General features: G+C 37.4%; 1 protein-coding gene and 1 pseudogene across 2 annotated transcripts; both read left to right on the plus strand.

The window, feature by feature from the left end:
* The first annotated feature begins 2284 nt into the window (after positions 1-2284).
* On the plus strand, positions 2285-9199 carry Cox17 (cytochrome c oxidase copper chaperone COX17). 2 transcript variants are annotated; one of them, XM_013359719.4, is made up of 3 exons: positions 2285-2495; positions 4472-4560; positions 4893-4993. In XM_013359719.4, exons 1-2 carry the CDS (start codon positions 2389-2391, stop codon positions 4554-4556), a joined length of 192 nt encoding a protein of 63 aa, XP_013215173.1. In that variant the 5' UTR covers positions 2285-2388; the 3' UTR covers positions 4557-4560; positions 4893-4993. The 2 variants fall into 2 exon arrangements, with proteins under 2 accessions (XP_013215173.1, XP_005327681.1); XM_005327624.5 differs by lacking the exon at positions 4893-4993 and adding an exon at positions 9063-9199 and having other exon boundaries at positions 2286-2495.
* A 150-nt stretch (positions 9200-9349) lies between these two features.
* Positions 9350-13157, plus strand: LOC110598393 (large ribosomal subunit protein uL11m pseudogene; annotated as a pseudogene).
* The last annotated feature ends 970 nt before the right edge of the window (positions 13158-14127 follow it).

The following is a 14127-nucleotide window of genomic DNA, read 5'->3' on the forward strand; positions in this document are numbered from 1 at the left end:
TGTTCTCATACATAATTGTAAATTATATGGCTGTAAAGATTAAATCAAATAGACCACAACACAACTTTGCGGGACTTTAACACACCTCTTTTATCACTAGATAGAACTTCCAAACAAAAGCTGAACAAAGAAACTAAAGAACTCGATAATACAATCAATAACTTAGACTTAACTGACATATATAGAATATTTCATCCTTCAATGAGAGAATACACTTTCTTCGAAGAAGCACATGGATCCTTCTCTAAAATAGATCATATACTATGCCACAAATGATGATTCACATACTCAAAATCTCTATTTAAGGAAGCAATTATGGCTGAAGATTATGTTGCTTCAACTAGTTGCATTCTAACTCAGCTTTTTTGTTTGGCCAGGGGGGTACCAGGGATTGCATTTAGGGGCACTCCACCACTGAGCCACATCTCCAGCCCTATTTTGTGTTGTATTTAGAGACAGGGTCTCACTGAGTTGCTTAGCACCTCGCTTTTGCTGAGGCTGGCATCTGAACTCGCAATCCTCCCATCTCAGCCTCCCCAGCTGCTGGGATTGTAGGTATGAGCCGCTGTGCCTGGCTTCTAACTCAACTTTTTAAAAATTTTAAATTTTTAAAATATTTAAAAATATTTAGTAGTTCAAGTATTTTCTCCTAATATGTCATCTATTTGTTAACTTTGTCTGCAGTGTCCTATATAAAGCTTTAAGCCTTTATTTTGGTGTAATTAACTTCACTGATATTTTTATTTACAATTTGTGCTTTTGAAACTGTAAAGTTGTTCCCCATACCTTGGGATTGTTATATGCTTTTCCACAATCTATGTCAACTTCTTAGTTTAACCTTTCACAGTGTAGGCCTTTAGTGTCTTTGGAGCTCCCCCCGCTCTGGTCCCCCCTTTTTGGTACCAAGAATTCAACTCAGGGACACTTAACCACATCCTCAACCCTATTTTTTTTTTTTTTTTTTGTATTTTATTTAGAGGCAGGATCTCACTGAGTTACTTAGAGCCTCGATTTTTCTGAGGCTGGCTTTGAATTCCTGATCCTTCTGCCTCAGTCTCCTGAGACGCTGGGATTATAGGTGTGTGCCACTGCATCCAGTTTGGAGCCCTTCCTTTTGATGTAGTGTTTAATTTTCTCCAAATGGTTAGCCTATTTTCTTTTCCCCATTGATTTGTGGAGCCACATTCCAAGTGATACTGATATTGCTAGTCCAAGAAACACTATTTGAGTAGTAAGATTCTAAATTATGTGAATGCCTAATTCAAAGAATTGATGATTGTGGACGAAAGTGAAGTTAGGAGAATATTAGGATAATATGTTGTTCTACTAAACACATAAATTCACTATGAAATAAAAACCATACTCATTAAAAGTTTAATAATTTGACAAATTAAGTAGGACAGTTTATTTATTTATATTTATTTATACTTATTAAAAATGACAAATTGGGATAATTTTAATAATTTGGAGAGTACATCTGCAGAATTACATTTTTATAGCACCAGCTTGCAGACACATATTATAGATTCTTTGAACTAAGTCTCTGAAATACAGAAACAAACTTTGGTTAGATAATAAGTTTGATTACCCCAAAAATATATCAAGAAGCAGCTCTTAGTGCCTTGATGTCCTCCTTTAAAATGTGAATTAATTCCCTTTTTCCAATAATTCTCTGCAGAAAAAAAAAAGGTTGTTCTTTTTTTTTTTTTTGCAGATAATATGATACTAGTTTACTTTAAAACTACAATTCAAGAATTGCCAAGGAAAGTTTTACTAATCTGTATACTAATAAACATGACTGATTCAAACTGAAATCACCTGGAGGGGGGCTCTAAACACAAATTAGTTGAAGACTTAGTGTTTTCCTCAAGAGTAGTGGACTGGATTGTTCAAATGTCCTTCTACTCATTTTTATGTAGGTCAATGAAAAACAATACAAAGCAGGGCGGGCACTTCAGTAAGACAGAGAATGCCCAGGCAAGGAATATGGGAAAGAAGTCTGTTACTCAGGGGAACTGGCTTTTACTAGTGGTTTCTTTTGTTTAGCTGAGACAAGTCATTTCACTGTCCTGAGCTTCAGTGCAGACACTCTTGGGGAATAAAAAGGTTGGGAGATCGCGCGTCATGGGCCTCTGAGAGTCCTACCCACGCCGACCTACACTATCCTTGACCTTCACACAAATCTCTCTGCGCAGGCGCTAGACCGGCGCGCCTCGCAGAAGCCCTAATCTCGCCACTCCTGCGCAGGCGCGCTCCTGTTACCGCACCCCCCGAGAGAGGTAGGACTTCCTGTACGTTTTAGAGCGACTGCGGAAGTGACTGCGAACGAATCGGAAACGGCCGGAGAGTTAAGCCTGTCTACGCCTGTAGCTGCTTTCAGCTTTAAAGATGCCAAGTCTGGCGGCCGCGAGCCCAGCCCCGTCTGAGTCTCAGGAGAAGAAGCCGCTGAAACCCTGCTGCGCCTGCCCGGAGACCAAGAAGGCGCGCGATGCGTGGTCAGTGCGCAGCCGGGGAGGGGGCGTCGGCGCGTGGCCGGCACCTTCCGCCACCGAAGCCCTCTGCCCTGTGCCCTGTGCCCTCCCTAGAGAGTTAGAGGGCCCCGTAGGTTTCGCGGTTTACTCTCTTTACCGAGCCCGCAGTTCTGTCCTGGGAGAGGAGAGAGGTCAAATTGGTCCGAGGCTCGCGTCACCCGTACATTCCTTTCTATAAATTATTTTTGAGCATCTTCCATGTTAAGCACTGCGTTAAGGTCCGGAGATGTGGAAATTCCTAAAGATGCTACATCATTTAGAGGACTTTAAAAACATACGGAGACACATGTCAGTGATAGCTGTACCACCCGCTAACGGCTATAGTAGATTTGACAGGAACGAAGAGTAAAGTTTCTGGTAATTTCCAAGTATTTCTTACAAAATGTAAAGAGCAGGACAAAGGGTACATTCCTTACAGTTCTGATGAGTTCTCCCTTTAAGCAAGCAAAAATTAAAAAGCCAGTTTACAACGTAGGTGACATTATAGTATTCAGAATAGTTAATCTAGGTTATCAATTCACCCCCCCCCATTACACTTCATATAGCCTCTGGTAGAATAGATATCATTAAGAGTCCACAGATACGGCCAATATGAACCTCCTCCTAGTAGTAGTCCCTTTTGACTTCAGAAAGTTGAAGGATAGTAAATGTGAAAAGAAGAGAAATCATAATTGACAAAATTCACATACTGCTATAATCGTAATTGATAATAAGAGTGCAGGAGCTCTGCTTTGATTAATACTACTACTTTGCAAATAATACTCTAAATGGAGAATTGAAAGATTATATACTGATGCTGAAAGTGATCCAGTGGAACCTTTGGATAGTTTGGCCTCATGATCAGGAGTCTGGGACACAGAGTCAGGGTTTGAATCTTGATCCACCAATTGATGACCTTGAGCAAATTATTTTAACATGTCTGCTTCATATGTCTGTAAATTGAGCCTAATGTATCTGCCTCTGGGATTACTGTAAGGTTTAATAGTACAAGTCAGGTCAAGTGCCAAGCACAGTATATGTAACATTTGCAAATAATCATTGAAAGCTAATGATGAGGGCTGGGGATGTGGCTCAAGCGGTAGCGCGCTCGCCTTGCATGGGTGCGGCCCAAGTTCGATCCTCAGCACCACATACCAACAAAGATGTTGTGTCCGCCGAAAACTAAAAAATAAATATATATTAAAAAAAAGGAAGCTAATGATGATCACTTAATAAGAAATTCATTTTCCTAAAAAGCCTCTCCCATTTGCAGCAGGCCTGGAGCTATTTGGAAGTAGGATTTTGATGAAATAGAACTCTGTTTCCTTCTATAACTTTCCTTTCAAATGGGTCACCTCAGCCTTCTATGGCTTCTCTTTAAATATCTGTAGTCATGAGTCAGTTATTTCTTGTCATTGAATTTGGCTTAACTTGAAGTGATAATATTACATTTTCGGGCCCTAGAAATTAAACTTTGTGGTCCTAGTCTTTACTTTGTGAATCTTACCAGTGAAAAGCTCTTTCATCATCAAAAGGGGGATTTTGCTGCTCTCAACTACCAGATTTTTTTTTTATGTTTATGTTGTTGGGTATCTGACAATTAGAAGATTAAACAAGTGTGATTGAATGTAGAGTAGAAACAGATTTAATTCCCCTGTCATGATAGGTGAAAAAGTAAACTGTTCAGTCTGCTCTTTATTTAACAGTAATGTTATTCCTTGGATGTGAGCTAATGATGATATTTGATGTCTGTAATTATTTCTCCTAATTAGATTCCCCCAGAAAACTAGTTCTGTGGAACATCTTTGTAATCGTGGAACAAAATCAAATAAAAATAAATCTGTTTGGTGTAATAGCATCTTTTTAAAAATTGCAGCTACATTTCATCATACTCATCTTCTGCCTTATAACTAGCATGTGATTAATAACTTCTCAGATAACAAGCACATTTTATTTTACAGCATCATTGAGAAAGGAGAAGAACATTGTGGACATCTAATTGAGGCCCACAAGGAGTGCATGAGAGCCCTGGGATTTAAGATATGAAATGGTGAGCATATTTCTTCAAATATGTGTATTAACTTACAGATTTAGCAGCCATTGAGCAGCATTCTATTTGAAAGGTAGTTTACCTGGTTAATAGAAATGCATAAGTATCACTAAAAAAATAACAACTTTTCAGTTTCTGGTATAGAATGTAAATGATGCTAATGAATTTAAAGCTATATTGTGAATTTGAGAAGGGGAATCTGAAGCTTTCAAGAAAGAGTTTCACAAAAACTTTTATATTAGAGGAACTCATGGCTGTAGGAAGTTCAAAATATTCCATTTTCTTAGTTAAATGAACTAAACAGAAAATGTTATCCATTTCTTTTGTCTTAGGTGGATCTTTAGTAAATGGCAGCATTGCTTTCTGCAAAAGATAATGGAATTGTTGCTGTTTCTTTTGTAACATGCTTTATTCTAATAAAACTAAAACCTTAGACCTTTTTTTGGAAGACCTTTGATTACATATATTTCAATAAAATATTCAACAATACTACAAATAAATGATTTCCTTTTTGGAAGCTCTTTGCTTACCCCTCCACTTCATTTAGGTCTCTATTTAAAAGTCTCTTTATTTGAAAGGCTTTTCCTCAACACCTCAAGTGAACTAGCATTCCTTCCCCATCATTCTATCTCATCCCTGTCCAACAGGAACTTTCTGTGATGACAGAAATGTTCTATATCTGCATTCTCAAGTATGCTAGCCACTAGCTTTATGTGACCATTGAGCTCTTGAATTTTGGCCAAAGAGACTAAGGAACCAAATTTTTAGCTTTAAAAATATTTAATAGGCACATGAGGCTAGTGGCTAGTCTGTCTTAATATTATCACTTGAAAATTAAGTAGGAATTTTCTCTTTTACTCACTGCCATATTCCCAGCACCTATAACACTGCCTGGCACATAGGAGGTGTTTAATAAAGGATAATAAGGAAATTAAGACTTGTAGTTATGAGAAGGTTCTTGAGGTAGTTAAGCAGGATCAGAACTGGAACCTTGGTGCCCAGGCCAACTCCCTGTCCTTTATGCCCCTCCCCTAACGGCTACACCACACTGCCGCTTTTAGCTTTATAATGATAGCTGACAGATAATGCCAGAGCCACATGTCAACTTAATAGTGATAGAGAGCCTGGCTTTTTTCCCTTTCACCTCTTTGTTGCCTCATTGGAATTTCACATATGGCCAGTCTTACTCTTTGATGTATGAAAAGGAGGGATAAGGAACTTTCCAATAGCTGATTAAAAAGTTTGTATAGTAGAAAACAGTCTATACTGAAAGCCCTGAGGCTTCATTTTTACTCTCCTGAGGTCTAGGTTAACATGTTTTTTGCTTCAACTGTGTTGAACTTTTGTCAAAATATTAATCCTCTCTGACTTTGAGCCATAATATATTTTGTGTTTATAGATAGTACAGTAAACCTTAAGAGGCTTTTAGACTAGACAATTATTTTTAAAAATCCCATAGAAAATCATTTTGTAAAATAAATAAATTTAGGGCAAGATGTATTCTTAAAAAATATACCTATTAGCTACTTTTAAAGACATAGAATCTCATTGTATATGGCTTCCTTGTTCATATTCTCTTTTACTAGTCAATTGTGTAAGCTATTGCCTTTATAACAAAGGACAGTTGGAAAAAAATTGGGCTTGGTTTGTGGCTCAGTGGTAGAGCACTTGCCTTGCGTGTGTGAGGCACTGCGTTCGTTCTCAGCACCACATATAAATAAATGAATAAAATAAAGGTCTTATCAAAAACTAAAAAAAAAAGTTGACTTCATGTGAACCATAAAGGTTGTACAGTTATTATAAGTAGCATACATTCAGAAGGACTGGAAGATATTATAGTTTTATTTGTGTTTTGGGGGCAGAGATAAGAGCAGTAGCTATGTTCTTCATTTGTATATAAAAGAACATGCAAAAGCTTTGGACTTAATAAAACTTAATATTTAATTGATCATGTGGTTCTTCACTTTCTAAACATTAGTTTTCCCATCTGTCATCCAGAGATAAATATACATACCCAAACTACCTTATAGAACTATTGCAGTGAGTAAGAGATATATGTATGTGTATGCTTTGTAAATTATAAAGTGGAAACCAGAACAGAATAACTCATACCTGGGGAGTTGTGGATAGCAGATACTCATTTTAGGACTGTTGAATGTATGACCTGATTATGTAATTTTGAATCCTGGTTAGTGGAAGAATAATCTGAATTCATGGGGAACCTTACTAGGGATTCACACTTTCATCATTTTCAGTGTAATGAAAATGAAGTATACTTTTGGAAGATGAACAGATATTTGGATCCCACTTGGTCCCAGGTGTCTTTATTTCCCCAACCTCCATGGGGAAACTGAGGCATGGGGAAGTCAGAAAAGACTTGTTCAAGTGAAGGGTGGATAATGGTAGAATTAAAACTAGTGTCCAGATCTTTTATAATATTCTCCAATTTATAGGCACTTTACATTTCATTCTTTGCACCAGTTAAGATTTTATTGCCAACATACTCATTTTTAGGATTTCACATTATCTTAATTGTCAATTTTAAAACTTCATTATGAATGCTAATTAGAAAAAACTATTGCTGAAGTTCATTGGTGCATGCAACTCGGTAACTGGGCTATTGGTTGGTAGAGTAAAATCCAGTGTAGTATCTGCATTGCTCTGAGATTAACTAAATTGGTTTCTCTTCGACTAATTAAACTATGTTTTTCTGAGAATAGTATCAAAGAAAAAATATTTTGCAAACTTAGATCTTTCCAGGAATGATCATAAAAGTTGCTTAATTAAAAAACCTTTGTAGATTTTAATATTGTTCCTAAATAAAGTAGATCTCAATTGTACCTTTTCAGTAGATTAATAGTAAGTAATATTATATTTTCTTTGAAAATAGGATTTCAGTCAGTGGTTTTACTCAGATGTGAACCTCAAACATTTTCCAAAATTCACAATTCTGGGCCCTGGACTGCAGTTGTTGACTCAGAAACTCCTAGGTGATTTCTTTAACACCCATTGACCTAAGTTTACAAAAAGTAATAGGTAATATGCTAAATATAAACTATCTTTTGTGATTTAATAGTAGCAAAGACAGAGACTTGAAAACTGCTAAGACAAAATAGGTTTGATGACAGTGATTCCAGACAATTTTATTTTATATGACTGCTTTTTTTTTTAATATGAATTAAAAGAAAAAGTAGACAAACCCTAAACTTAAGTAGAAATGTAAGACAATGGGTGGCTAGCATCTTTCTGCCTTAAGAAATCAGAAGAAACCTGGAGAACCCAGTTTGGAGGTTACAATCAAATTAAAGAACCAGCACTTGAGTAGTGATGATCTTCAGTATTTATTAATTGATCTTAATAGTTGGGGTGTTTCAAGTATGCCATTTTCAGGGCAGTGTGTGTGTGTCTGTGTTGGTCTGTCTGTCTGTCTCTCTCACACATATGCACACCTACACACATCAGTTTTACATACACACAAATAAGCAACTGATTATGTATGAAAATATGATTCCAAGATAATACAGAAAAAAGTTATTTCTATCATTCAGACATTCTTAAAAAATAGGTATTTATTAAGACCCTAAAAATTTTCAAAATGAGAAAGATGGCCCCCTCCTCTCAGGACTTTACACTTGAAATGTAACTGAGATTCTATGGGAAAGCCTCCAATATATAATCAGTATCAGGGAGATAACAGTGCCATGGTTGGCTTCACTTTTGGTTATCTTTCCTGCTCAAACTTTTCCTTAAATGTATTCTTTCTTTGGGATTTTTAGAAAAGAGTTTATAGTTTGTGTCTTATTGAAGCTACTTATCTAAACCAAATGAAGGGACCCATTAGATGAGGCTTTAGACTTGGAGAGTTATCTAGCCTGATTTAATTATCTTTTTTGGAATTGTTCTCTTGTCTTCTGGGATAGGGACTGGGAATGGATGTGGGTGAGAGCTATATGAAGAGAAACCTAATGCTCTGTTTCCTCAGTAACCCTACCCTCTTCTTCTCTCCCTTTTTGATCTTTCCAAATGAATTTATAAAGAGTTGCCCTTATTTTGCCCTTGGGATTAAGTAATTTTCCACAGGAAGTGCCTTGTGTACTAAGCTAACCTTCTGCCTTCCACTTTGTGAGTCTTTGCCAAACATTCTTGAATCAGCAAAAAGAGGGGTTTGTAGATCTCTCATGTTGAATATCTATAAAAATAAAATGCTAACCTTGTTTGGAAGATAATTTTGAGGAAAAAGTTATTGTTTTGACTTCAACAAAAGCTTTTAAAGATTAAGTGATGTTATGAATTGAATAGTTTCAGTGATGTTTTTAGTTAGGCTCAACTAGAATCTTGTAATGTAGATCTTTATTTTATTCTGTGACTAATTTAGAATAATTGTGGCAATTAATTGATAACACTTGACTGAAGCATTCATTTTTAGTGGTCATAATTCACTAAAACCATAGATCTGGTGTGGTGTTTGACATCTGACTTTCTAAAATAAATCTCTTCTGTAGGTGGTCTGCTCTGTGAATGAATAATCCCTGAAGAATGAAGAAGATTAAACAATTCTTGAAAGTTCTTTGATGAACTTTGATAAATGGATAAAGTATTTATAATTTATTAAAAAAAAAGGAAAGTGTCTGTGGTCAAAGATCTTCAGGTGTGTTTCTTTTTGTGTTTCATACATACAGCTGCATTTTGTTTTTCCTCTAGTAACAAATTTTGTGATATGAGTTTCTTTTGTTCTTATTATTTTGTCATTCTGGGAACCGTGGGATGTTTGTTAAGAGAAAACAGATACTTCTCTTTGTTAGTGAAATCTTCAAAATTACATGCAAGTAAGAAATTCACTTTACCAATTCAGAATGAGTATGTTAGCCATATTATCTCATTCAAGGCTTATATTTTGTATTTTTAGATTGATTTTATTATTTATGGCACTGAGGATTGAATCCAGGGCTTTGTACATGCTAGACAAGTGCTCTATCACTGAACTACACTGAGCTAAAGCCTTTTATAATTTTAAGACATGTCTTGCTAAATTGTCCATGCTGACCTCAAACTTATGGTGATTCTGCTGTCTTACTTAGCCTTCCAAGTAGCTAGCATTACAAGTGTGTACCACCACACCTGTTTGTTATTGTTCTTTACTACAGTAACATCTTTTGGAAAAGTATGTTAAATTTTAGACCAAGTTAGGATGATTTGGCTTGAGAAATCTCAACTGTTTGGCATAATTAATATGTGCGTGACCAGTTACATTGTAGCATGGATTAGGATCAGGAGTTAAGTGCCTCAGGACCAGAAAATTATCTGTTATTGTGTTAGCTTTTTGTCCCTGTGACCAAAATACCTGATTTGAACAACTTAGAGGAGGAAAAGTTATTTTGAGTTCACTATTTCAGAGGTTCAGCCCATAGTTGGCCAACTCCAGCACTCTGGGCCTGAATAAGGTGGAACATCAGTTGGTATAGCAACCTTGTGGTCCTCTTAGCTACTTAATTGCTAATGAAGCAGTTGACAACATTCTGCTTTAAGTACCTTGAGTTTAAAAACCTCAAAACAAACTGAAAAGATAACTGAAGAACATAACTAAGAAGATACGTAATGTTCATATGATATGGGATGGGAAAATTTTCTCCTTTATAAAAGAACCAAACTAAGTAATTACTTAAGATTCCTACTTAATTAATTGATTAAGAAAATGGCTTTGAAGTTTGACATTCTTGGGTTGAACAGCTGGCTATGAGATGTGAAATAAGTCATAGTGTCTCATCTGAAAAAAGGAAACACATAATAGCTAACTTAAAAGATTGTGAGTACTGGGGCTAAGATTGTGGCTCAGTGGTAGAGTGCTTGCCTAGGACATATGAGGCGCTGAGTTCAATCCTCAGCACCACATTAAAAAATAAATAAAATAAAGATACTATGTTCATCTGTAACTAAAAAAATACTTTTAAAAAATATTATGAGGGGGCTGGGGATGTGGCTCAAGCGGTAGCGCGCCATGCCTGGCATGCGTGCGGCCCGGGTTCGATCCTCAGCACCACATACCAACAAAGATGTTGTGTCCGCCGAGAACTAAAAAATAAATATTAAAAATTCTCTCTCTCTCTCTCTCTCTCTCCCCTCTCTCACTCTCTCTAAAAAAAAAAAAAAAAAATATTATGAGGGCTGGGGTTGTGGCTCAGCCGTGGAGCATGCGAGACCCTGGGTTCAATCCTTAGTACCACATAAAAAAATAAAAAGTGAAATAAAGGTGTTGTGTCCAACTACAACTAAAAAATACATGTTTTTTAAAAAAGATTGTGAGTACTGATGAAAAAATGATGTAGATAAAACACTTAGCATCTAGCACTTAGTGTTATTTGCATTTCTCTAATTTGATACTGTATTAATGTTTTTACTTGAATATTCATTTGGATATAATAATTTTAGTCAGCATTGTATAGTTTACTGAGAATTCTTCTACATGAAGAATAGAATCATGGGGCTAGAGTTGTGGCTCAATGGTAGAGCACTTGCCTAACGTGTGTGGCACTGGGTTTGATCCTCAGCACTACATATAAATAAATGAATAAAATAAAGGTTCATTAATATCTTAAAAAAAAAAAAAAAAGAAAAAGAATAGAATCTTGACTCTTAGTGCTGCCCTGAGGTGAACTAAGACCGAAAGCCCTGCATCCTGTCAAAAGTTGAGCTGGGCCACTCAAGCCTTTCAGGAAGCCTGAAGTGGAATAATCTGGGCCATCCTGCTCACGAACCAGGCCGAGCCCAGGCCCCACTTGCCCCATTCCGGGTCAACAGAACATTTCTATCAACCAGTTTTGTAAAAGAGTTCAAGCAATGCCACGCACAGTGGCGCCTGTAATCCCAGCAGCTCAGAAGGCTGAGCAGAAGGATTGTGAGTTCAAAGTCACCATCAGCAGTGGCAAGGCTGCTAAGCAATTCAGTGAGATCCTGTCTCTAAATAAAATGCAAAATAGGGCTGGGTATGTAGCTCAGTGGTTGAGTGCCCCAGAGTTCAATCCCTGGTATCCACCCCCCAAAAAAGAATTCAATGAGAAGATAAAAGACATCAAAGAAGGCATTCCTCTGCCTATAAAAATTTTTGTGTAGCCTGACAGGACCTTTGAAATCAAGATTGGAAAATCCATTGTTTCCTACTTCTTGAAGGCAGCTGCTAGGATTGAGAAGGGAGCCTGCCAGGGAAAGAGGTGGCAGGCTTGATGACTTTGAAACACATATTATGAGATTGCCCATGTCAAAGCTTAGGATGATGCATTTGCCCTGCAGGATGTACCACATCCTCTGTTCAGCTCCACTCCAGCTCTGCCTATTTATTCCCTGAGCATTCACCCCCATGTGGAAGAACTGGCAGTCTTTCAGAAGGAATAAGCCACATTCCTGGCTGTCAGAAGGGAGGCAGATTTGACAGCCTAGGCAGAAGCTGCCAAGAAGTGACCCCTGCCTTGTGCATTCTAGGAGTTTGAAGGAAGCATCTGAAAAGGAGGTCAGTGTGAATGCTTCACCTAAGGGAAGAAAGGGAGGTCACACCAACATGCTTGTTTTTACATGTATGGTATATTAAGGGATTACATTTATTACATATATGACATAAGGTATATTAATATAACTTAATATGGTATATTAAGAGATTGATCCTGAAGAAACATCTTGTTGCAAAAAATATATACTTTACCAACCTGCCTTTTGAGTACTCCATAATATTTCTACCGACCCTGCCTTTTGACTACTTTATAATGACATTGTAATGGAAGACTGTATAGGAAAGTAGTTGCAAGTGTAAAAGGGGAAATAGCTATGGGAAGCTAACCTGTGTGTCTGCTTAAGATCAACTTGGAAATACATGTCCAAAGCCAAAAATCATGTCTCTGTTCTATTTTAGCATTTGTATTAGGAAAGCATTAATCTCAAATCCAGTATTTTTCACACTGTATGTGGTGAAGAACTAGGTTTTTTCCCCCAATTTCATCACAGACCCATAGTAGAAAAATGAATTTTAAAAAATACACTTCAAAGAGGCACACACTGCACAAGCGCATAGTTTTTGTTACTAATTAACAGGTATACGTTTCTGTTAGAATAATACAAGAATATCTAAACACACTCAGTTTCTGTCCGTATCTCGGTATGGACCAGTAACCAATGGGGAGGCCACACTTGTGAGGCACTGTGTAGCCAGCTGACTTCATAATCTGACCCTAGCCTGCCTCTTCTGCTTTGTGTCCTGCTTGATGCTCCTTTGGATCTATCTATCAGTGACAAGCTATTCTCTGATATAGAATATGCATTTTGTTTTTGTTTTACTCCTGGACTTGACTTCGAATTCTGTTACACCTTCTGGAATGCCCTCCCCTAGCTAGAGAACACCCACCGTCTTTTTAGACCTGTATTTGTCTCCCAAATTCTTCATGCCTCTATCAGTGTTTTTCCTTTGAATCCTGGATCTACTTTTTAATGTGTCAGGCTCTCCTACTAGATCAAAAGTTCCTTGAAGGTGGTAATTGCTTGTTCATCTTTATATCCCCTGTTACCAGCACAGTTTGTCCTGAATAAATGCTTACTAATTGAGCCAACTCAACAAATGATGTGACTTACTTATTTCTTTTCTTTTTCCCCAAATATTTCCCACTATACTTCCTGCTTGCATGTTTGTGAATTTCTTAATAATAATATACCTTTTTGGTACAGGGGATTGGATCCAGGGGTGCTGAGCCACTGAGCTCCGTCTCCAGCATTTTTTTTTTTTTTTTTGAGACAGGATCTGGCCAAGTTGCTGAGGTTGGCCTCAAACTTGTAATTCTCCTGCTTCAGCCTCCCAAATAGCTGGGATTACAGGGGTGTACCACCATACCTGGCCACAAGCTAGTTCTAAAAACAAACAAGATACAACTTTACATTGCTGTGATCTCATCACTGATCCTATTCTATGGGTATTAATGTTACTATCACTGCAAGCATGATTCTCTAGTATGTGTGCCGCCCAGTGGCATACTCCAAGCCCCTGTGGCAATAATAATAAAAATCTGATAGGATGGTATAGCACAGACAATATCTAATTTAAACCCACACTGACCTAGGTTTTCATCCCTATTCACATACTAGCTCTGTGACCTTGGGAAAATTCCTTAGCCTAAGGAAACTGTTTCTTTCATTAAAAACAAAAACAAAAAACATATCTTGGGATGACATGAGGAAACCACAGCTGCTTGATAAAGGTTAGAAGCCTCTGCTGAGATAAGTGCATGCAGATTGACAAGGAAGTAGACTGAGTTCAGCCTTGGGTCTGCCTGTCTCTTTAAAGGGTCAGGGCCAAACCGTTGGGCAAGCTGGGAAAGATGACCTGATTTGAAATTCTATCTGGGTAGAGCCTTGGTTTCTTCTCTGTTTCTGTGCTCTGACTTCCTTGCTTACAGCTGGCTGGGACACCTACTCTGGAAGCTCAGGGGGTGCATGACTAAGGTGGACAGATGAGCAGCTGCTACTCATTAAAGTAGGTGGGGTGGTTGGGAGGCAGACAAGTGACATAAAAGTAACAAATGGAAATCCCTAAAT

The sequence above is a fragment of the Ictidomys tridecemlineatus genome, chromosome 3 (genome assembly GCF_052094955.1).
Source record: "Ictidomys tridecemlineatus isolate mIctTri1 chromosome 3, mIctTri1.hap1, whole genome shotgun sequence".
In the NCBI taxonomy this organism is placed as follows: domain Eukaryota; kingdom Metazoa; phylum Chordata; class Mammalia; order Rodentia; family Sciuridae; genus Ictidomys; species Ictidomys tridecemlineatus.

Bases quoted from the DNA above. Each gene is read 5' to 3' on its own strand.
- Cox17 (XM_013359719.4), top strand. From the start codon at position 2,389: ATGCCAAGTCTGGCGGCCGCGAGCCCAGCCCCGTCTGAGTCTCAGGAG. The intron at 2,496-4,471 runs GTCAGTGCGCAG...TTTATTTTACAG, and splicing joins AAGAAGGCGCGCGATGCGTG to CATCATTGAGAAAGGAGAAG.